Source organism: Aspergillus heteromorphus (assembly GCF_003184545.1).
Source record: "Aspergillus heteromorphus CBS 117.55 chromosome Unknown BO70scaffold_10, whole genome shotgun sequence".
Taxonomy (NCBI): Eukaryota; Fungi; Ascomycota; class Eurotiomycetes; order Eurotiales; family Aspergillaceae; genus Aspergillus; species Aspergillus heteromorphus.
In genome coordinates, this window is record NW_020290415.1 from 614,029 (window position 1) to 630,547 (window position 16,519).

At 52.5% G+C, this 16,519-nt stretch overlaps 6 protein-coding genes across 6 annotated transcripts; 2 read left to right on the forward strand and 4 right to left on the reverse strand.

Annotated features, from left to right (window-relative positions):
* Positions 1-1,385: 1,385 nt before the first annotated feature.
* BO70DRAFT_361646 (uncharacterized protein) lies at positions 1,386-1,684 on the forward strand (the record flags this gene model as incomplete). Its single annotated transcript, XM_025543092.1, has 1 exon — positions 1,386-1,684. A coding segment is annotated over one exon (178 nt), but the record flags the coding sequence as incomplete, so codon positions are not given.
* A 63-nt stretch (positions 1,685-1,747) lies between these two features.
* BO70DRAFT_361647 (epoxide hydrolase family protein) lies at positions 1,748-3,487 on the reverse strand. The gene is made up of 7 exons (XM_025543093.1): positions 3,186-3,487; positions 2,987-3,120; positions 2,618-2,902; positions 2,370-2,556; positions 2,183-2,303; positions 1,947-2,102; positions 1,748-1,869 (listed from the first exon to the last, which is right to left on the reverse strand). The coding sequence occupies exons 1-7, from the start codon at positions 3,401-3,403 to the stop codon at positions 1,789-1,791; spliced, it is 1,182 nt and encodes a 393-aa protein (XP_025399981.1). The 5' UTR covers positions 3,404-3,487; the 3' UTR covers positions 1,748-1,788.
* A 362-nt stretch (positions 3,488-3,849) lies between these two features.
* On the reverse strand, positions 3,850-5,367 carry BO70DRAFT_370758 (putative aminotransferase; the record flags this gene model as incomplete). Its single annotated transcript, XM_025544761.1, has 7 exons — positions 3,850-3,905; positions 3,952-4,459; positions 4,508-4,585; positions 4,637-4,957; positions 5,013-5,142; positions 5,190-5,223; positions 5,292-5,367. The coding sequence occupies 7 exons, from the start codon at positions 5,365-5,367 to the stop codon at positions 3,850-3,852; spliced, it is 1,203 nt and encodes a 400-aa protein (XP_025399982.1).
* A 1,000-nt stretch (positions 5,368-6,367) lies between these two features.
* BO70DRAFT_395965 (nucleobase cation symporter-1 family protein) lies at positions 6,368-8,074 on the forward strand (the record flags this gene model as incomplete). The annotated part of the gene is made up of 3 exons (XM_025546580.1): positions 6,368-6,503; positions 6,556-7,190; positions 7,238-8,074. The coding sequence occupies 3 exons, from the start codon at positions 6,368-6,370 to the stop codon at positions 8,072-8,074; spliced, it is 1,608 nt and encodes a 535-aa protein (XP_025399983.1).
* Positions 8,075-8,221: 147 nt separating this feature from the next.
* BO70DRAFT_335638 (IPI1/TEX10 family protein) lies at positions 8,222-9,621 on the reverse strand (the record flags this gene model as incomplete). Its single annotated transcript, XM_025541069.1, has 3 exons — positions 9,483-9,621; positions 9,303-9,375; positions 8,222-9,159 (listed from the first exon to the last, which is right to left on the reverse strand). The coding sequence occupies exons 1-3, from the start codon at positions 9,528-9,530 to the stop codon at positions 8,222-8,224; spliced, it is 1,059 nt and encodes a 352-aa protein (XP_025399984.1). The 5' UTR covers positions 9,531-9,621.
* Positions 9,622-10,091: 470 nt separating this feature from the next.
* Positions 10,092-14,266, reverse strand: BO70DRAFT_335639 (hybrid sensor histidine kinase/response regulator; the record flags this gene model as incomplete). The annotated part of the gene is made up of 6 exons (XM_025541070.1): positions 13,837-14,266; positions 10,902-13,784; positions 10,716-10,854; positions 10,554-10,655; positions 10,390-10,498; positions 10,092-10,339 (listed from the first exon to the last, which is right to left on the reverse strand). Exons 1-6 carry the CDS (start codon positions 13,929-13,931, stop codon positions 10,092-10,094), a joined length of 3,576 nt encoding a protein of 1,191 aa, XP_025399985.1. The 5' UTR covers positions 13,932-14,266.
* Between the last annotated feature and the right edge of the window lie 2,253 nt (positions 14,267-16,519).

The window sequence follows — 16,519 nt, forward strand, 5'->3', positions numbered from 1 at the left end:
CTGTGAACCCGCTAAGAATAATAATAGTGCCAGGGCTGGGACCTGGACGCAAGACAGTGACAAATTCATGACCCTCGGTACCCTGCGGAGCCGTACATCTCGGCATGGCGTGGGTGACTGTGGACGACTCAGCAACCGCCAACTAAATCCAAAAACTGGGTGGAGCCACACCGCCCAATGACGTTACTCCGTACGTGCCGGGGCTGCCGGTGAGATGCGCTGCGCCTGTCTGCTGGTTGGCCCGGCAGTCGGGGGCTGCCCCGCAGTCGGATTCAGCCAATTCAGCCAGTTGGTCATCATTGGTGTCTTGGTCAAGGGGAGGAGGGAGATACTTGTGTCTTGTACTTGTCTCACGGAGACGGAGTCGGAGTCTCACGGAGTTGGTGCCATGACAGGACAGGACAGAAGGTGGGAGAGGTTTCGATCGTCCCAGCCATTCTTCCATCCAACCGAGCCAGATGGGATGGAGGGAGAGTTTCGCATGAGAAACTTCAACTACTAGTATGATACTTCCTGTCTGTCCGTGGCATGTATTGTACAGTGCTGTGATGAGATATATATTTTGCCTGTCTGTCTACCAACACAACACAACACAACACAGCATCAAGACCAGCTAGCCAGACCACTATAGCCCCCAAACACCAAACAGAGTAGTTATACATAGGTAGTCATCGCGATAGATAGATAGATAGATAGTGATAATGTCAGAACCCTGCTACAAAAAACCCAGCTAACCTAACATACCTAAGTATCTACTCCCCATAACTTTCAAAAGTTCCAGAAATAAGCGCATCACCCAAAAAGTACGTCCTATACCTCCGTACGGATTCAAACCCACCCGGAACGGCCTGCGAAAGCCAAAATAATAATTAATCCCGCTCCCTCGTTCATCGAACGTAGCCTGGCCTAGAGCCTAGTCTATCCGGATCCATCCATCCATCCATCCATCCATCCAGCCTGGCATTAGATAATTAAACTAACTACAAAATCCTCCGACGCATTTGCATTTGTGTTTGCATTTTGCCTTAGTTACTAGTAAGGCTGGATAGGCTACCTACCTAGAAAGTAGAACCAACCCCTCTCATCCTCCTTCCCCCTTCTCGCTGCGTGCGTGTGTGTGTGTGTGTGTGTGTGTGTGTGTGTGTCTCCTCCCCGGCCATCTAGAACAGGATGGAAAGAAGTTAAGAACCTTAACACACACCCCCCTTTGGGAAACGCGCATGAAGGATGCCGGGCTAATGCCGGCTCTTATGCGTATGACAGTAGTACTACCCACTACCCCTCAAACGAGGTATCACGGACGGGTTGGCCGTTCCCGTATCGGATGGAGGTGACAGGTGGGTTGGGTGGGTTGGGTTTGAGCGACGGGGACAGTGACAGGATGGGATGGGGGTGTCACAAGGTGGATGGATGGATGGATGGATGGATGATTCGAACTTTTTGAAAGTAAGTACGGATGTATCAGGATCGTGGTGGTTGGATTCAGCGCGGATAGAGCATCCAATCTGGGATCAACAGATGCTGGATCGTAAGCAGGTGTGTTTCATACATCCTCGGCGCTAGGCAGGGGAGGGACAAGGGACTTACTTGGTCTTGGTCTTGGATGGGGTGATGTCTGTCTAGTACAGCCTACAGCTCCTAGAGGAGTACGGATGGTATTATGATCTGACTTTGTATGTAATCGCTACCTACCTCCTATTGAACTACCTACGTCTCCAATACACCTTATTAGTAAGTGTATATATATATCAACACTGGAATATGAAGAAACCAGTCTTCCTCCTCTGTCTACGCCCACACCTGTCCACAGAAGTCAGTCAAATCATCCAAGAAATCCCGCGGACATTCCAGTGCCGCGAAATGCCCTCCCTGTGTAGCGTCAGCAGATATACTATACAGATACCTTCTTCCAGCAGGCAGAAACTATGATAGCCAAGAAAACATACCTTCTCATGTGTCTTCCAGAACACGAGATTCCCGGTTGTCTCAACCCAGACGCGCGGCACAGGTACGAGTTCCATCGGGTAGTAAGAAAACCCAAACGGCTTTTCGATATACCACCGGGGGTCTTCGGCATGTTTCACCTTGGGGGGCGGGACGTTCTGTCACGGGGATGGGGATGGGATGAGTACAATCGATAAGACACTAGCTTTCTGGGGATAGGAGGCAATGTAGGACGTACCTCGCGATAGTGGTAGATAGATCGGGGGAATGTCTCGGTGAACCAGTATAGACTCACAGACTCTAGGATGGTCTCTAGCGGGATCGTTTCGCCTGCCCAGTCGAGGAACTTTTCTCCGATCCTTGTATGACCCCCCCCCCCGTGTTAATTAAGATTCGAATATCCCGTAGGTGTTCAGGGTACCTACCAGGCCAGCAAAGCAACAGGGCTCGATGACAGAACGTTGCCAATCGTGCTGGGTCGCGTGCCATGTTCTAAAGAATATCCCGTTCCGAACGTAGCGAACCAGCCTGCGCGAGCCAACCCACGCCGTTCCGATTCGGCGATTGCGGTATCCGGAACGTGGTCGGGTTTACCCATGAAGCAGGCGTTCACTTCCCCCATGGATGGTGATGGTTAGACAACAAACTATATCCAAATGAAGGTGCAACTCACGATGAATCGCCTTGCACGCCGGGTAATCGACAGCGAGGATCCGGCCAATCTTCGACCCAATATCTCCACCCTGCGCAACATAGCCGCCGTCCTCGAACCCGAGATTGAGCATGACCTGGTTGAGGACCCGAGCCGTGTCCTCGCCAATGAAGTCCCTGTCCACCGGAGGTCCCGATGAGAAGGTGAACCCCGGGAGCGAGGGTATCACGAGATGATATGGCAAATCTTCCGGGCTGTATCTGTCCCGAATAAGAGACAGCACCGGGAGAAATTCCAGAAAGCTGCCTGCGGGAATGGTTAATCTTGATTTTTCGGACAAGGAAGAAGGAAGGAAAGAAGGGAGGGAGGGAGAGAGAGGAGTGAGCTTGCCTGGCCAGCCGTGGATGAGGACCACAGGGACAGCGTCCTTCTTCCGGGAGAACAGGGCCACAAAGTGGATGGTTAAGCCCTCGATGTCATAGGTGAATTGGGGGAAGCTGTTGAGGTGCTTTTCTGCAGCTCGCCTGTTCAGGACCGGGTCAGATTTGATTTGGGGCAGTTGTGTGATTGATTTGAAGGGGGTTGGTACCAGTCGAAACTCTTCCAGGCTTCTTTGGCGGTGGTGAGCCATTCGTTCGTGACTCCGTATTTGCGATCTGGCTGTTGGTTTTCGAAGGTGGGGGGCGCGAGCTTGGATAGTTTTACCAGTAATTGGAGCTCCTCGATTTGCTCGTCGGGGATGTGGATTTGGAAAGGGGACGGCGCGACTTTGGCGGCCGCGGGGATGTCGCTATAGGCGAGAGCCATTTTGGATATTGTACGTAGGAGGGTAGATGGGGAGTGGGAAGAAGTTGAGAGGTTGCTTGAATGTATATGCGGGGTATGGACTGATTGCATCACTAATCTCACTAGGACGTCTACTATGTATCACCCTACCGCTTCGATGCCTAAGGAAGCGCTAGCGGGATCGGTGTACTTATGGGGCTAGGAGTGAATGCATTAGGATGAGCCATAGTCCCTTGGATGAGACCGGTCGCCCGCAAATACGAAGCAAGCAGGCATTGTGGAGATTCTTCGGGAGAATCGGTCTCTGCAATGACGGGTTTCTTGGTGTTGACTAGGCATCAAGCTCTACAGTCATGGGTGCCTGCTTGCGTACCAACAAGGTCTTAGATAGATATGAGTTATGGAAAATGGAAGGATGCGATTTATCACTGTAGACTCAAGGACGAGGATTCTTCCTCGGTATATAGCTAGATTACTGCAATGACTTCCCGCAACACCTGGACAAGTGATGTGATTTCCTCCTCTGTTGGTCATTAGCATTTGAACGTGAACATCGGATGTAAACTGACCGGTATTGTAGTGCAGCATGCTAATGCGCACGACCCCATCGTCAATGTCCTCAAGGCCTATAATGTCCTTGAGCAACCGATGACTATACATGTGTCCGCTCCGGAAGCCAAATGGGCTTCTTTTCTCAACCTCTTCCACAAGTGCTTGACTCTTGACACCCTCGACGGTGAAGCTGATAATAGGGAGCCTCAGCTCTTTGCTCGCGAACGGCTCTCCGAAGATAGTTATGCGGTCTTCGCTTCGTAGGAAGTCCAGGAGGATTGCCTGCAGCTTCTCCTCGAAGACGGCGATCTGATCCCACGCGGCAGAAATGTCAGAGCCAAAATAGTCCAAAACTCGCGGAATACTCTGTGTCAGCTCGTAGTTGGCAGAGGCCAGGTTCAGCTTCAGATCTAGGGTCTCTGTGGTTTTGAAGTAGTGGCATAGAGGGTTGATCTGGTCGTGTATCCGGGATGATGCGTACAACTGGGCCATGTGAGGACCGTATACTTTGTACCAGGAGAATGCCTGCGGGGTGTCAGTACGATATAACGTTTCTGTTCGATGGTTGCTCACGTAGAAGTCGACATCAAGGTCCTTGATGTTGACCTGTCGGTGTGGAGCGAGCGCGACGCCGTCCACGCAAAGAAGGGCCTATCCCCATATCAGACGAATCTTAACCCACATCGCGTGAAGAGACCATACCCTGGGAGATTGATGCACGACCGTCGCAATCTTCTTGACATCGGTGATGGTTCCAGTGATATTGGAAGCGTGTGGACAAGCCACGAGCCTCGTCTTCTCAGACATCAACTCCTTCAATTCGGTGGGATCGCAAACCGGGTTCTCACGGTCTGAAGCACCCCACCATTTCACGGTCAATCCCAGAGCGCGTCCAATGCGATCCCATGGGGCCGAATTGGCCTCGTGGTTAAGCTTTGAAACGATCAATTCGTCACCGGGCTGAAAGTCCAGCGCCGTGGAAAGATTGTGGAGGAGCTGCGTCGTCGACACTCCCAGGCAGATCTGTCATGGTCATGGTCTTAGAACCGCGTATGCGACATGCAGGGTCGACAGGTACCTCGTCTGGGCTTGCATTGATGAACTTCGCTGCTGCCTCGTAGCCGTGACCGTATGCAGCAGTTGATAACTTGGAAGTCTTGTATGTTGCGCCCAGTTGGACGTTGGTGTTGGAAAGGTATGAGACGATACTGCGCTCGAGTCAGTTGAATCCGAGGGCTATCTCTGGGAGACGCACGATTCGATGACCGTGTCCAGCACCTGGCTGCCTCCTGTTACTCTGTTAGACCCTCTTCTTCTTCTTCTCCTCCTTTATCTAGCTGTGGAAATAGAAACCGACCTGCATTGTCTAGGAAGACCTGTTCCTGATTCAAGGCGGGGAAGCGAGAGCGAGACTCCGCGATGCTGAAAGCCATGTTGTTGAAGGGAAGGGGAGGGGATGCAGGACAAGTTGGTACGGTCGCGTAGCAGAAGAGTTGCAGAGGGAGGAGTTCGCTTTCCCTCTCACTTCCAGCAGATGGTTTCTGGCGCCTGAAAGGGCAGGCCGGCAAGCAAGTCGGCGCAAGAGGGAAGAGGGGTAAGGAAAGCTTGTTGCCGTCCCCACCACATCTTCTCCTTCTCCCCATCATAGCTTATCGCGACGGCGGACTCTCCCCGAGTCTTGGTCTGGACTCTGCGCCCAACAGCTACTCCCTCCGATCGATCGGACGTCAGCTGTCAATCGTTATGCCATCGCTGCTCGCTTCTGTCGCTAGAGATTTCCCTGTCAAGATTCGATCCCCTCGCACCACCCAGACCGCGTCGAGACCTCGGCCATGCTCGGCCCCGTGCAGCACGCGTCGGACTTCGTTGATGGCCAGAACAGTGGCGTTCCAGTGTTCATCGGGCGCATGGCGGTAAATGCGACTTTTCAACCGATGTGGAGGACTGGAGGGGTTCTATATCTTCAAGAATAGGCAGGCCAGACATGGATGACGCTCGATCGAGGGCGTGACCCAGGGATGAGACGAAAGTTTGCGGGTCTCCGCAGCGCAGTGCCTGACGTCAAACCGACGGATCCAGTATGGGATCGAGGCATCATGCATTCTTATCAATGTCACCCTCTGGAGAGCTCCGTTTCCCGATGATTCTTATCGAGATCGAGGTGTCCGTTCACGTTGACATCCAATGGCAAGGGATCGGCTATCATGCTTATCTGCCTGGGGGGCGACGGCCTGCAGCGTGTGATTGGCAGCCTGCACCGTCTGCAGCTCTCATATACTAGTGGGACAGCGCATGGAGCGACCTTGTCCCTTGCTTTTTGATCAACCTTCTTTGCTTTTTTGCCCCCCAGCTCAGCTCTGCGCGGCGGATGGGTCTTGCTTCTCATCCATCCTTCATCTCCTGCATCTACGTAGAGGGCGTCCATAGGCAACCATGAAGTTCCAACGGCCTCGTCTTCGTGTCGCGCAGTCACGCTCGGCCTTTGCAGATGGTAATTCTCGCTGGACCAATCTGGATCTAGACCCGGTTCCTCTGCATCGTCGCAAATGGGGACCGCTCAGTTTCATCGGTACGACCGTTATCCCTGGTTCTGAGCTTGTGCTAAAAGTATCTGCTTACAGCGTACTGGATCTCCGATGCTTTCAACGCAGCCACATGGCAGTTCGCCAGCAGTATCCTGGCCGTGGGCCTCAGTTGGCGCGAGGCGCTGATCATCGTCGCCATTTCTTTCTTCATCATGTCCTTCGTCATCGCTGGCAACGGCGCGGTCGGCGCCATATACCATATTCCGTTCCCCGTGATCGCGAGAGCTAGTTGGGGCTTCTGGGGGTCTTACATCGCGATCATCTCTCGAGTCATTCTGGCGTTGTTTTGGTTCGCGATCCAAAATGTCAACGGCGGCAACGCGGTGCGGGTCATGATTGGGGCGATCTGGCCTAGCTTTTTGAAAATCAAGAACGAAATCCCAGAGAGCCAGGGTATCACGACGAATGAGATGGTCGGGTACTTGATCTTCTGGATTATCCAGCTCCCGTTTATGTGCATTCACCCCAACAAGGTCCGGTGGCTGTTTGTGGTCAAGACCGTGCTCGTGCCGATCTCGTGGATTGCAATCCTGATCTGGGCATTCGTGGCCGAAGGAGGTGGTACTATGTTTGAGGAGAAGGCGACCGTGTCCGGGTCCAAGTACAGCTGGGTGTTTCTGGCGAGCATGACGTCTGTGCTGGGAAACTATGCCACCCTCAGTGTGAACCAGGTAATTCTGTGTAACGTAATGAGGTGCGACAAAGCTAACGTGGACAGTCCGACTTTTCTCGCTACTCGCGCGTGACAGCGAAATGGCAGATGCTATACATCCCCATGCTCCCTATCGTCTTCACGTTCATTTCGTTCATCGGTATCTCCGCTTCATCGGCTGGATACGCCCGCTATGGAGGCTCAATCCCATGGGATCCCCTCACGCTCATCAGCCACTGGTCGAGTCGAGCCTGTCGCTTCTTCGTAGGATTTTCATTTGTGTTGGCCTCCCTGGGAGTCAACATTTCCGCCAACTCAATCTCAGCCGCCAATGACCTGATGTCTTTATTCCCGGCATATATCAATCTTCGACGTGGCCAGGTGATTTGCGCGATCATCTCCTGGGCTCTAGTGCCATGGAAAATCCTCGAATCGGCGGACAGCTTCATGAACTTCATGTCTGCGTATGCCATCTTCCTGGGGCCGATTGCGGCGATCATGTTGTTCGACTTCTGGGTGTTGAAGCAGCGGAAGTACAACACACTGGCGCTGTACCAGCCCAATAACCCGGTGTACCGATACTCAGGCTGGGGGGTGAACTGGCGCGCGGTCGTCGGGTTTCTGGTCGGCGTGGCACCGAGTCTGCCGGGGCTGATCAACTCGGTCAACAGCAGTATTCCGGTGGGTGTAGGAATCCACCCGTACCAGTTCGGCTGGCTGCTGGGGTTCGTGGCGACCGCTGTAGTGTATGTCGGGCTGTCGTGGGTGTTCCCGGCGCGGGAGTCGATCATCGAGCGGGCCGTGATGGCGGAAGAGATCTACGACGAGAGGGAGACGGTTGAGGGGGTGGAAACCGTATCGGAGGAGATATTCGATAACACGCACGAGAAGACGAAGGTCTAGCCTGAAGCCACCGCAGCAGGAACATGAACACGAACATACATCACACACATCTTGAAGTCCAACAGTAGAATACATACATACATACATACGTACAGCCCAAAAAGATCACCACAACGCCAGTATGAATCAATCCATGACACAACCAAATCAAGCCTCAAACCCAACCCCTCTCCCATACTCCACAGCCTCCTTCATCACTTTCGATACTGTCATCGACGCCCTCCCCACCTCTCCCCCCTCCTGCCTCGCACTCTCCAGGCCCCGTTCGACCGGAGCCAAAAACCGTCCCTGAAACACCCTCCACCTCTCCTCCCTCGTCTCGTACATCTCCCCCTCCTCATCTCTCGGCGACCCAAACAAATTCAAATATACATACGGCTGCGCTGCCTTAGCAACCATATGCACTTCGGTCTGCACGACCGGAAACCCAACCGCAGCCCCATCTCCCTCCCCATCCATCATCCCCACATCCCCATCCCCACCCCCACCCCCACTCCCCTCCCCAATACCCGCGCCCAAAAACTCCCCCAAAACCCCCACGACCCTCACCATGGGCTTCCCCTTAGCGCCAGCCTTACCAAACGCCGCGCGATTAGCCGACCACTTCGCCGACTCCTCGGTATGCCAGCCCAAGACGGAGAGGAAACAGTTCAGCGTCTTGATCCAACCCCCAGCGCACCCGACGACCTCCTCGCCCGCGATCCCCAGCAGCCACGAGAGCACATCCACCGCCGTGATGCGGATGTCGGGCGCCAGATGCGTCATCCCGGCGCGGACGTACGGCATCAGCTGCACGACGTGGTCGGCGACGTCGCCGGCGGGCAGCGCGCGGAGCAGCTTGAGCAGGTTTGTGCGGACGGAGCTGCTCGCGTCGAGGATCAGGGGGGACAGGGTGGGCAGGAGGGTGCTTACGGGGGTGGGGAGCGGGGTGGTGCTGGGCTTTGACTGCAGGTAGCTTGTTAGGTGGGCGAGGGAGTCGCGTCGCTGGGCGTCGGATTTGGAGGTCACGTGCGACAGGTGTGAGGTGAATTGGGTGTTGGTGGTGGGGGCGGTGAGGGTGAGGGATTGTTGGGTTAGGGTTATTCCTGGTTTTTTTTGGGGGGTGGTTAGTGGTGGTTTATGAGGGGGAATTGGTGGTGGTGATGATGATGATGATGATGATGGTGGATGTGATATCACAGAGGTAGGTGGTAGTGATGGATGATGACGGTAGGGATTAAAAACACACCCTTAGATTTAAAGCTCGTATCGGTGAAATTCTCCGGCTTAGCTTTCGCCTTTCCGACGCGGAGCTTAGGTTTCTGCGGACACGAGTTAGTATATACACATACATTTATGAATCTGATCGATCCTGATATGGGATTTCTCCCGGGGAAGGAAGAGGGAATGGGGGCGGGGGGGCAAGTACCTGGAAGTCCTTCTGCTTCTCCTTCTTCTTTTTGGCGCTGGAACCCATTTTGCAATTTGCTGCTGCGCGGGACGTAGGCTGTGATCCGGGTCTTGAGAGAATCGGTTTCAGACAGCTACTTATTTTAATGTGGTTCTTGAGGAGGCGATGCTGTTGGATTCATTCGATGGCCGCCGAATTTTTATATCGTCACGTGAGTCATGTGACGGGTGGGCGGTGATTGGTCGACGCGGAGTATACAATCACGCGGGCGGAAGGAGCAGGACTTGCGACTTTCTTCCTCTTCCTCTTCTTCTCTTCTCCTCCACTTGCTCTGCATCTCCTGTACACCATCCACAGACAGCGCAATACTCTGGGAGTCGATGTATTCTTGACAATCCCATCCCAAAAGAAGTGAGTGCTCCCGTTCTCCTCATTCCAAAGCCCATTACTGTCAAGGTCGCCTCAAACTCCTACTGGTTTCATTCTCTCGAGTCAGTTTGAACGAAAGTGATTAGATTTCTCATAATATATCTGCTAATAATACATCTGCGAATCGTCTATATACTCTAGCATTTAATTCGTACTATACAAAGGCCTTGTGTTATCCCGTTTCATCGAAATCATATCTCATGATTGAGGAGAAACGACGTCCTTTCCTTCTGCTAATTTTTTCAGAATCTCTTTCAGCTGCTTGAGCGGCGTTGGCTTCGTCAGAAACATGTTCGCCCCGCTCCTCAGCGTCTCCTGCTGGGTCGAGCCCGAGATGAAAGCAGTCAGAATAATGATGGTGGCTGGGGGCAGCTTTTTCCGTCGTTCGTGGTGGCGCATTTGCCGTGTGGCGGATAATCCGTCCATTACCGGCATGGACACATCTGCTTCGTGGTCAGTCGTTCGATTCTGTCAGGACAAGGCAAAGGCAACTAACCCATCACTACAGCGTCGTATCTCCCGGCCCGGAACTTTTCCAATGCCTCCAGGCCATTCCGGGCGGTTTGGTACTCGAATCCAGCGGTTTTTACGCACATTTCGATGATCTGGAAAAGCATGAGTCAGAGCGGTCGGGTTGGCTATACTGGTGGGCGATCAAACCTGCAGGTTGACTTGGTTGTCTTCAACAAGTAGGATGCTCTTCGACGGCTTTCCGTTCTTAGGAAGTGCTGCCATGTCCGAGGCTTGGAATTGGATCATATCCTCGGTAGGTCCGCTCCTCTCCAAGCTTGCTTTCTTCTTGCCATGATTGGATTCCCTTACTTGTCCGCTGCTGGATTCCCCACTTCCACTTGGCGGCGATTGGGCAGGTGAAGGGGGCTTATTCGGCGTGAAAAGTTCTCCATGTTCAGGCCCGTATATGCAATGCTCAAATGCCTTTGCCAACGTTTTCGGGCTCACCCTAAATTGTGTTAGCATCTTGTTAATGAAATCACAGACAATACCTACGGCTGCGTGAGGAAGATGATCGGATCATCGACACCTTCGCCCAAGGTCTTCCAGCTGCTTATCCGTTCACTGAGAACGATCAAGGGATACAAAGGCCGGATCTCAACAGTCTCCGACTGGGCCTCATTCGGACCTCGTAGGTAATGATCGCAGTATTCTCGTTCTGTCACGATGGTAAAGTCGGGTTTCGTAGTATCAAGTTCTTCCCGAGTGAGAACACGCAGCCCGAACCATCCGGACATCATGCGTCGCAGGTTAATCAGTATATCGTCAAGGACAACTGGGTCAAATCCCAAATTACCCTGCTGAGAGCTCCGCGTGAATAGTGAAATTGTCATGCCGCTAATCTTCTCTCTCAAGGGCTCATAGGGGTTTGGAGAAGAGGACAATGGCTGTTCTGGTGCCATCACCGGTAAAACAACATCCACCTGGGTTCCCCGGTCGATCTCACTGGAGAAATGGATGCTCCCGCTCAAAGACCGGACAATCTGATGCACCAGGTGAAGGCCAACACCCAAGCCGGGAGAGGTTGTGTCCTCTTGCAGGAAGGCGCTGTACAGGTGGTGCGTAAGAAAATCTTGAGACATGCCGCGTCCGGAGTCACTGAATATCATGCGAACAGCAGGCATGCGGTTTCCGTCCTGTCCCTTGAGCGTGTCTTTCTTCATCAACAACCGGATATAACCGGTCCGCGTGTACTTGAGGGCGTTCCCGAAGAGGTTCATAACGACTCTGCGCCAGGCACCAGCATAAACATTAAACTGCCAGCTTTCATGCCATTCCATGTCCACAATGGTCATCAGTCGAGCCTTTGACAACTGGCCGTCTTGCTTCGCATCGCTACCATCCGTTGACCCGCGACGCTGATATTCTGCACCGGCAAGGAGACCTTCGATCACCTCCTGCACCAAGACACTGAGGTCCTCGTCTTGGGGAGTGCCAGGAACGGCTGTATTGGGTCTAGAGACGTCCGGTTCTCCGTATTTGCCCGGTTGGTCTGACGGGCGTGATCTTGTGAGGGTGTTGATTTTGGCATAGTCAAGCAAGTGATTCAGGGTGTCCAGCAATGTCCGACCGCAGCTGTACACCGTTTCGATCAAGGATCGCTGGGCATAGTTGCTTACCATCTCCTGCAGTAGCTCCGCGGTCCCTAAGAGGCCATGCAAGGGGGACCGGAGCTCATGAGAGATGGAGGAAATGAAATCGCCTTTCGCTCGATCGGCCGCCTCAAGGTCCAAGCGAGAGACTTCCGCCATGACGGTATTGCTGAATGCCGCCATGTAAGTTAAGTCCTTTGGTTCTGATAGCACCCGCCCCGGGTCATTCGTCCAGACCAGCTGGACCGTGAACCAGCGGCTGCGCTGGAAATCCCATACGGGATAGATTGCAATACATCTCGCTTTGGGGAGGACCTTCATCAGTTGCTTGATATCCATGGTTTCCTGTTGGATGTTCATCTTTTCCGCCTCCGTGGTCAGGGCTCCGCGGTTACCACTTGTCGTGTAGTGGATTTCCTCTGCAAGCCCCTCGTAACTCAGGGAGATGGAGCCATCCTCCTCGATATGGAAGATCTTCCCCCGAGGATATTGGTCGATGAGATGGCTTACGAAAGCACCGGAAAGCGAGACATAATGACTATCTCCCGGCTTTTCGTCCTGCCCGGATGACGTGAAATGACCGAGTACAAGGCTCCTACCTTCTTTACCTTCGTCCACAGAGCTAGAATCCGACCCACTGCCTGGATGCGAGGCGGATGGAATCGGTCCGTCACGATCTGTTTGATGTTCGACGTTGTAGGTATCTGGGTCATCCGGGCCTCCAGGGGATCCGACGGTTTGGCGACGAGCGTACACGCTTGCATCGATAAACAGTGTCCCCTCCACATCCAGCGCCTGATAAATCATCACCGCGGCACGATTAACCACGGTCCGAACGCTGGTGGGAGCGAGGGAGTCTTGCAGCTGACTGGTCGTGGGCGACAGCTTTGGCCGGTGTCTTTTGCCTTTGTCGTCGGATTTCCCCTCCCTGCTCTCATCATTTCCTTGACTCTCATAAGTGTGCACCGGGGATACGTCTTTGTTCCTCTTTTTTGCGGTGTCCTGAACCGGGTTAGGCTTGACGGTGTCGGGGGCCTGTTCCTCGCCTTCGTCCTCATCACCCGACCCAGCAACCTGTAGCTGCTCTAACTTTTTACTCACGGACACTAACTGAGACCCGTATTTCCGATTGGAAGCGTCCCAGCTATTAACCCAGTCGTTTAGATCCGATTTTCCCTTCACGAACAGCCCCAATGCGCGCACCATCTTCTCCTCCCGATATTCCTCGCGCATGGCGCGTTGGGCAAGCAAATGATCCATGACGGTTGCCGCGAGCTCCTTCAGAAACAGCTCCTGCTCCTGTGTCACCCCGTGCCTGGGACGGTCATCCAGCACGGCCACACTCCCGATTACATAGTCATCGGGTGAGCAAATGGGCACAGACACATAGAATTTATTATGGGGGTGTTGTTTGACGGACGAATCACTCTTGAAGCGGCCATCCTGCGTCAGGTCATTGACGACAAACATATCCCGTCCCTCATCGACGAAAGCATGCATGGCATGATAGCACAGGGTGACCTGGCGGCGCGGGAGCCGCTGCACCCCCAGCCACAGGGCTTTGGATTGTTCATGACTGCGCAGGGAGAGAGTCGGGGTTGCCTCGGCCACGATATGTTGCATGTCCCGGTCGAACAGGGATATGAGAGCGCGCCGAGCGTGCATGCGAACGGCGGCGAGCTGAGCGAAGACGGTCAAGACATTGTCGCGCGAGACGTTGGGTTGGTCGCCGACAGACTGCTGGGCAAACTTTTCCGTATCGGAATAGCCCCAGTAGGGAAGGTAGCTGCACCCCCGGAGCGATTAGTAGTGAGCTCACTACAGTAAGGGAAACGTACAGGTGCATCTCTCGCTCCCTTGCGCCCTCGCGGTTATAGGCGTATTTGCGCGGGCCGCCTTCCCGCCCGCGATCTGAGCTGCCGCGGGACTCCATGGTGGAGCGGGATTGGGGGGGGGGAGAGGAATCGAAATCGATGGCGAGGACGTCCAATGGTGACGAGACGGACAATAGGTAGAGAGGAAACCGTCTGTGGTCTGTGTTCTGTGGCCTGAGATCGAGATCGCCTGTGTTGGGGGGCAACGCTGAACGAGGGTGGTGGAAGAAGGGGTCTAGAAGAAGCGAGACGGAGGAAATGGGGAATATCGTGTGGCAGCCACCAGCGTCATAGGCGTGGCAGTAGCGGCCCGATGGTGATGGTGATGGTTCTGGTGAGTTGGGGCCAACGCGGAGATTATTCTCAATGACGATGATGGATGGGGGGGGGATGGGGATCAGTCGGTGGTGCTAACTGCGACTACTCGATGCTACTGGGTATATTATTTCCACCCGGTTCTGTGCCTGGCCGGGGGGGGGGGGGGGGTTGGCCACCGGCCACTTGTAACCGAGAAGAATGGCCGCGTGCTGTGACGTCACGGGTGGAGGGTCTCCGATTCGGTGCCGTCACTGGCCGGACGGCTCAGATCTGGACTGCATTTCCAGACCCTCGAGTCAGGCTGAGACATTCCTTCTGCTCAAATATCTATTTTGCCCGGCTCTCCCTGCATGACTTTATTCCAGTTGGTGCGTCTCGTCTGATGTCTCCTTCTACAGGTCAAAGTGTCTAGAGTCGAGTCTGGAGTCTAGACTAGACTGTCCGATCGACCCTGTCAACAGTTTTCTTCACAAAGTATCTCCGTGGATTATATCCGACAGACGCCCCTCTACGGAGTAACTACCACCCTGTCCTTCCGTGCCGCATTCCACCATCTCACCGCTCAATCAGTCCCCCTCAGCACTCATTCAGAGTACCATGTTCCCCCATCCCACTCAATTAAACGCTTGCCGTCTGAGTGGATGAAATCTGAATGAATGATGGGCAAGTGGATGAGGAACTTGGGAAAGTGGATCCGAGATGGGATAGTATCTATCTAGTGGGTTCTTTTCGAAGTGGGGTGGATGCGCTAGGACCCAGGGGACCTAGTACTACCTAACCTACTCTACCTTACTTCCTACCGACGTACGTATCTACTTTCTCTTTGTATCGATTGACTTGTATTTCTCTCTGAACTGCCTGGCCTAGGTACTAAGGTAGGTACTTTGTACGTACCTTGATACTACCATACCGTGTGGAGCGTAGAGTAAAATCTGTATAATATATGTATGAGAACTACGGAGTACATAAGGTCGAACGGAAGACAGTCGGACCGTAAGACAGGAAGTAATTTCCGGAGGTGGGGATTTATTCACTCATGCGTTTATCCACCTATTATTCCCATCAGGCTATATCATATATATATGCTTGCTATATGCTAGTATTTGATGATCTGATGATATGACATAACATGCCATGACTGGATAAATGGATGAATTGATTGATTGATTGATTGATTGATTAATTTTTTTTTTTACCATATTTGATTGGTTGTGTATTGTTTCGTTTTCTATTGTTAAACCCTTACTTAGTTGCTTCCTGTAGCATAAGGTATCTATCTATCTATCTATAACTATATCTACTGTACTATACTTACTTTAGCAAGGTGTCTAATGTAGTACCTACTTACCTTAGGTACCTTACCTACGGTATTTACTTATATACCTGTACCTAAGGTATAGTACCTAGATCTACCTAGATATGGAGAATACTTACTTATGGTTACCCATCCATCTGGGCATGTCCTCAACATTCACTTTGATGGTGAAAGGAAGTACCTCAGGTATGTGATATACCCTACTCTAACCTACTCTAGCCTACTCTACCCTACCCTATGCCCAGTACCCTGGTCCTTTATCCTTCATCCTTTATCCTTCGTCCTTCATCCTTCATCCTTCATCCTTCATCCTAGGTATATACATACATACATACATACATACATACATACAGTCCATGATATAGCTGGATCTGGATCTGGATCTAGAAAGGAATTATAACCATCACCGCCTAAAGCCTGATACATCAGCATGCATAATAACACCCGGTGTCTATCTGGTGTCTGGTGAGGGATGCATGCAGCTCGGGCGGAGGCCTGATGCCTGAGGCCTCAGGCCTGAAGTCCGAGGCTAACGCTAATGCGAATATGGAAAGGAGCACAGGGAGAGAAATCGAGAGAAATCGAGAGAAGGGGGGGGCGAAAAAGAAAACCCAAGATGGGGATTAGGGGACATAGAAAAAAAAAAAAAAAAAAAAGACAAAGAGAAAAGAGCGTGGGATGCGTAGGATACGGGAGACGTGAGGGGGGGATTCATCCAGTTTAGGAATACAATGATATAATATGAATACCAAAGTAAGTATGTACATACCTATGCACTAATGTGTCTATGTGTGCGTGTGGCTAGCTACTTACGGCTATCTACCTACTACCTACTATCTAAAGTAACTTCCTACCTATTCCAGTAATATCGGCAGTTGTGCCAGGGTGCAAAATTGGATAAAAGGGGTGATATTCATTCATGACTCCATCAATCAGTCAACTGATCAACCAATCAACCAGTCATCAGTCCAGTAATAATATGTTATGAGATGATATCAACCCTGACAAGGATTC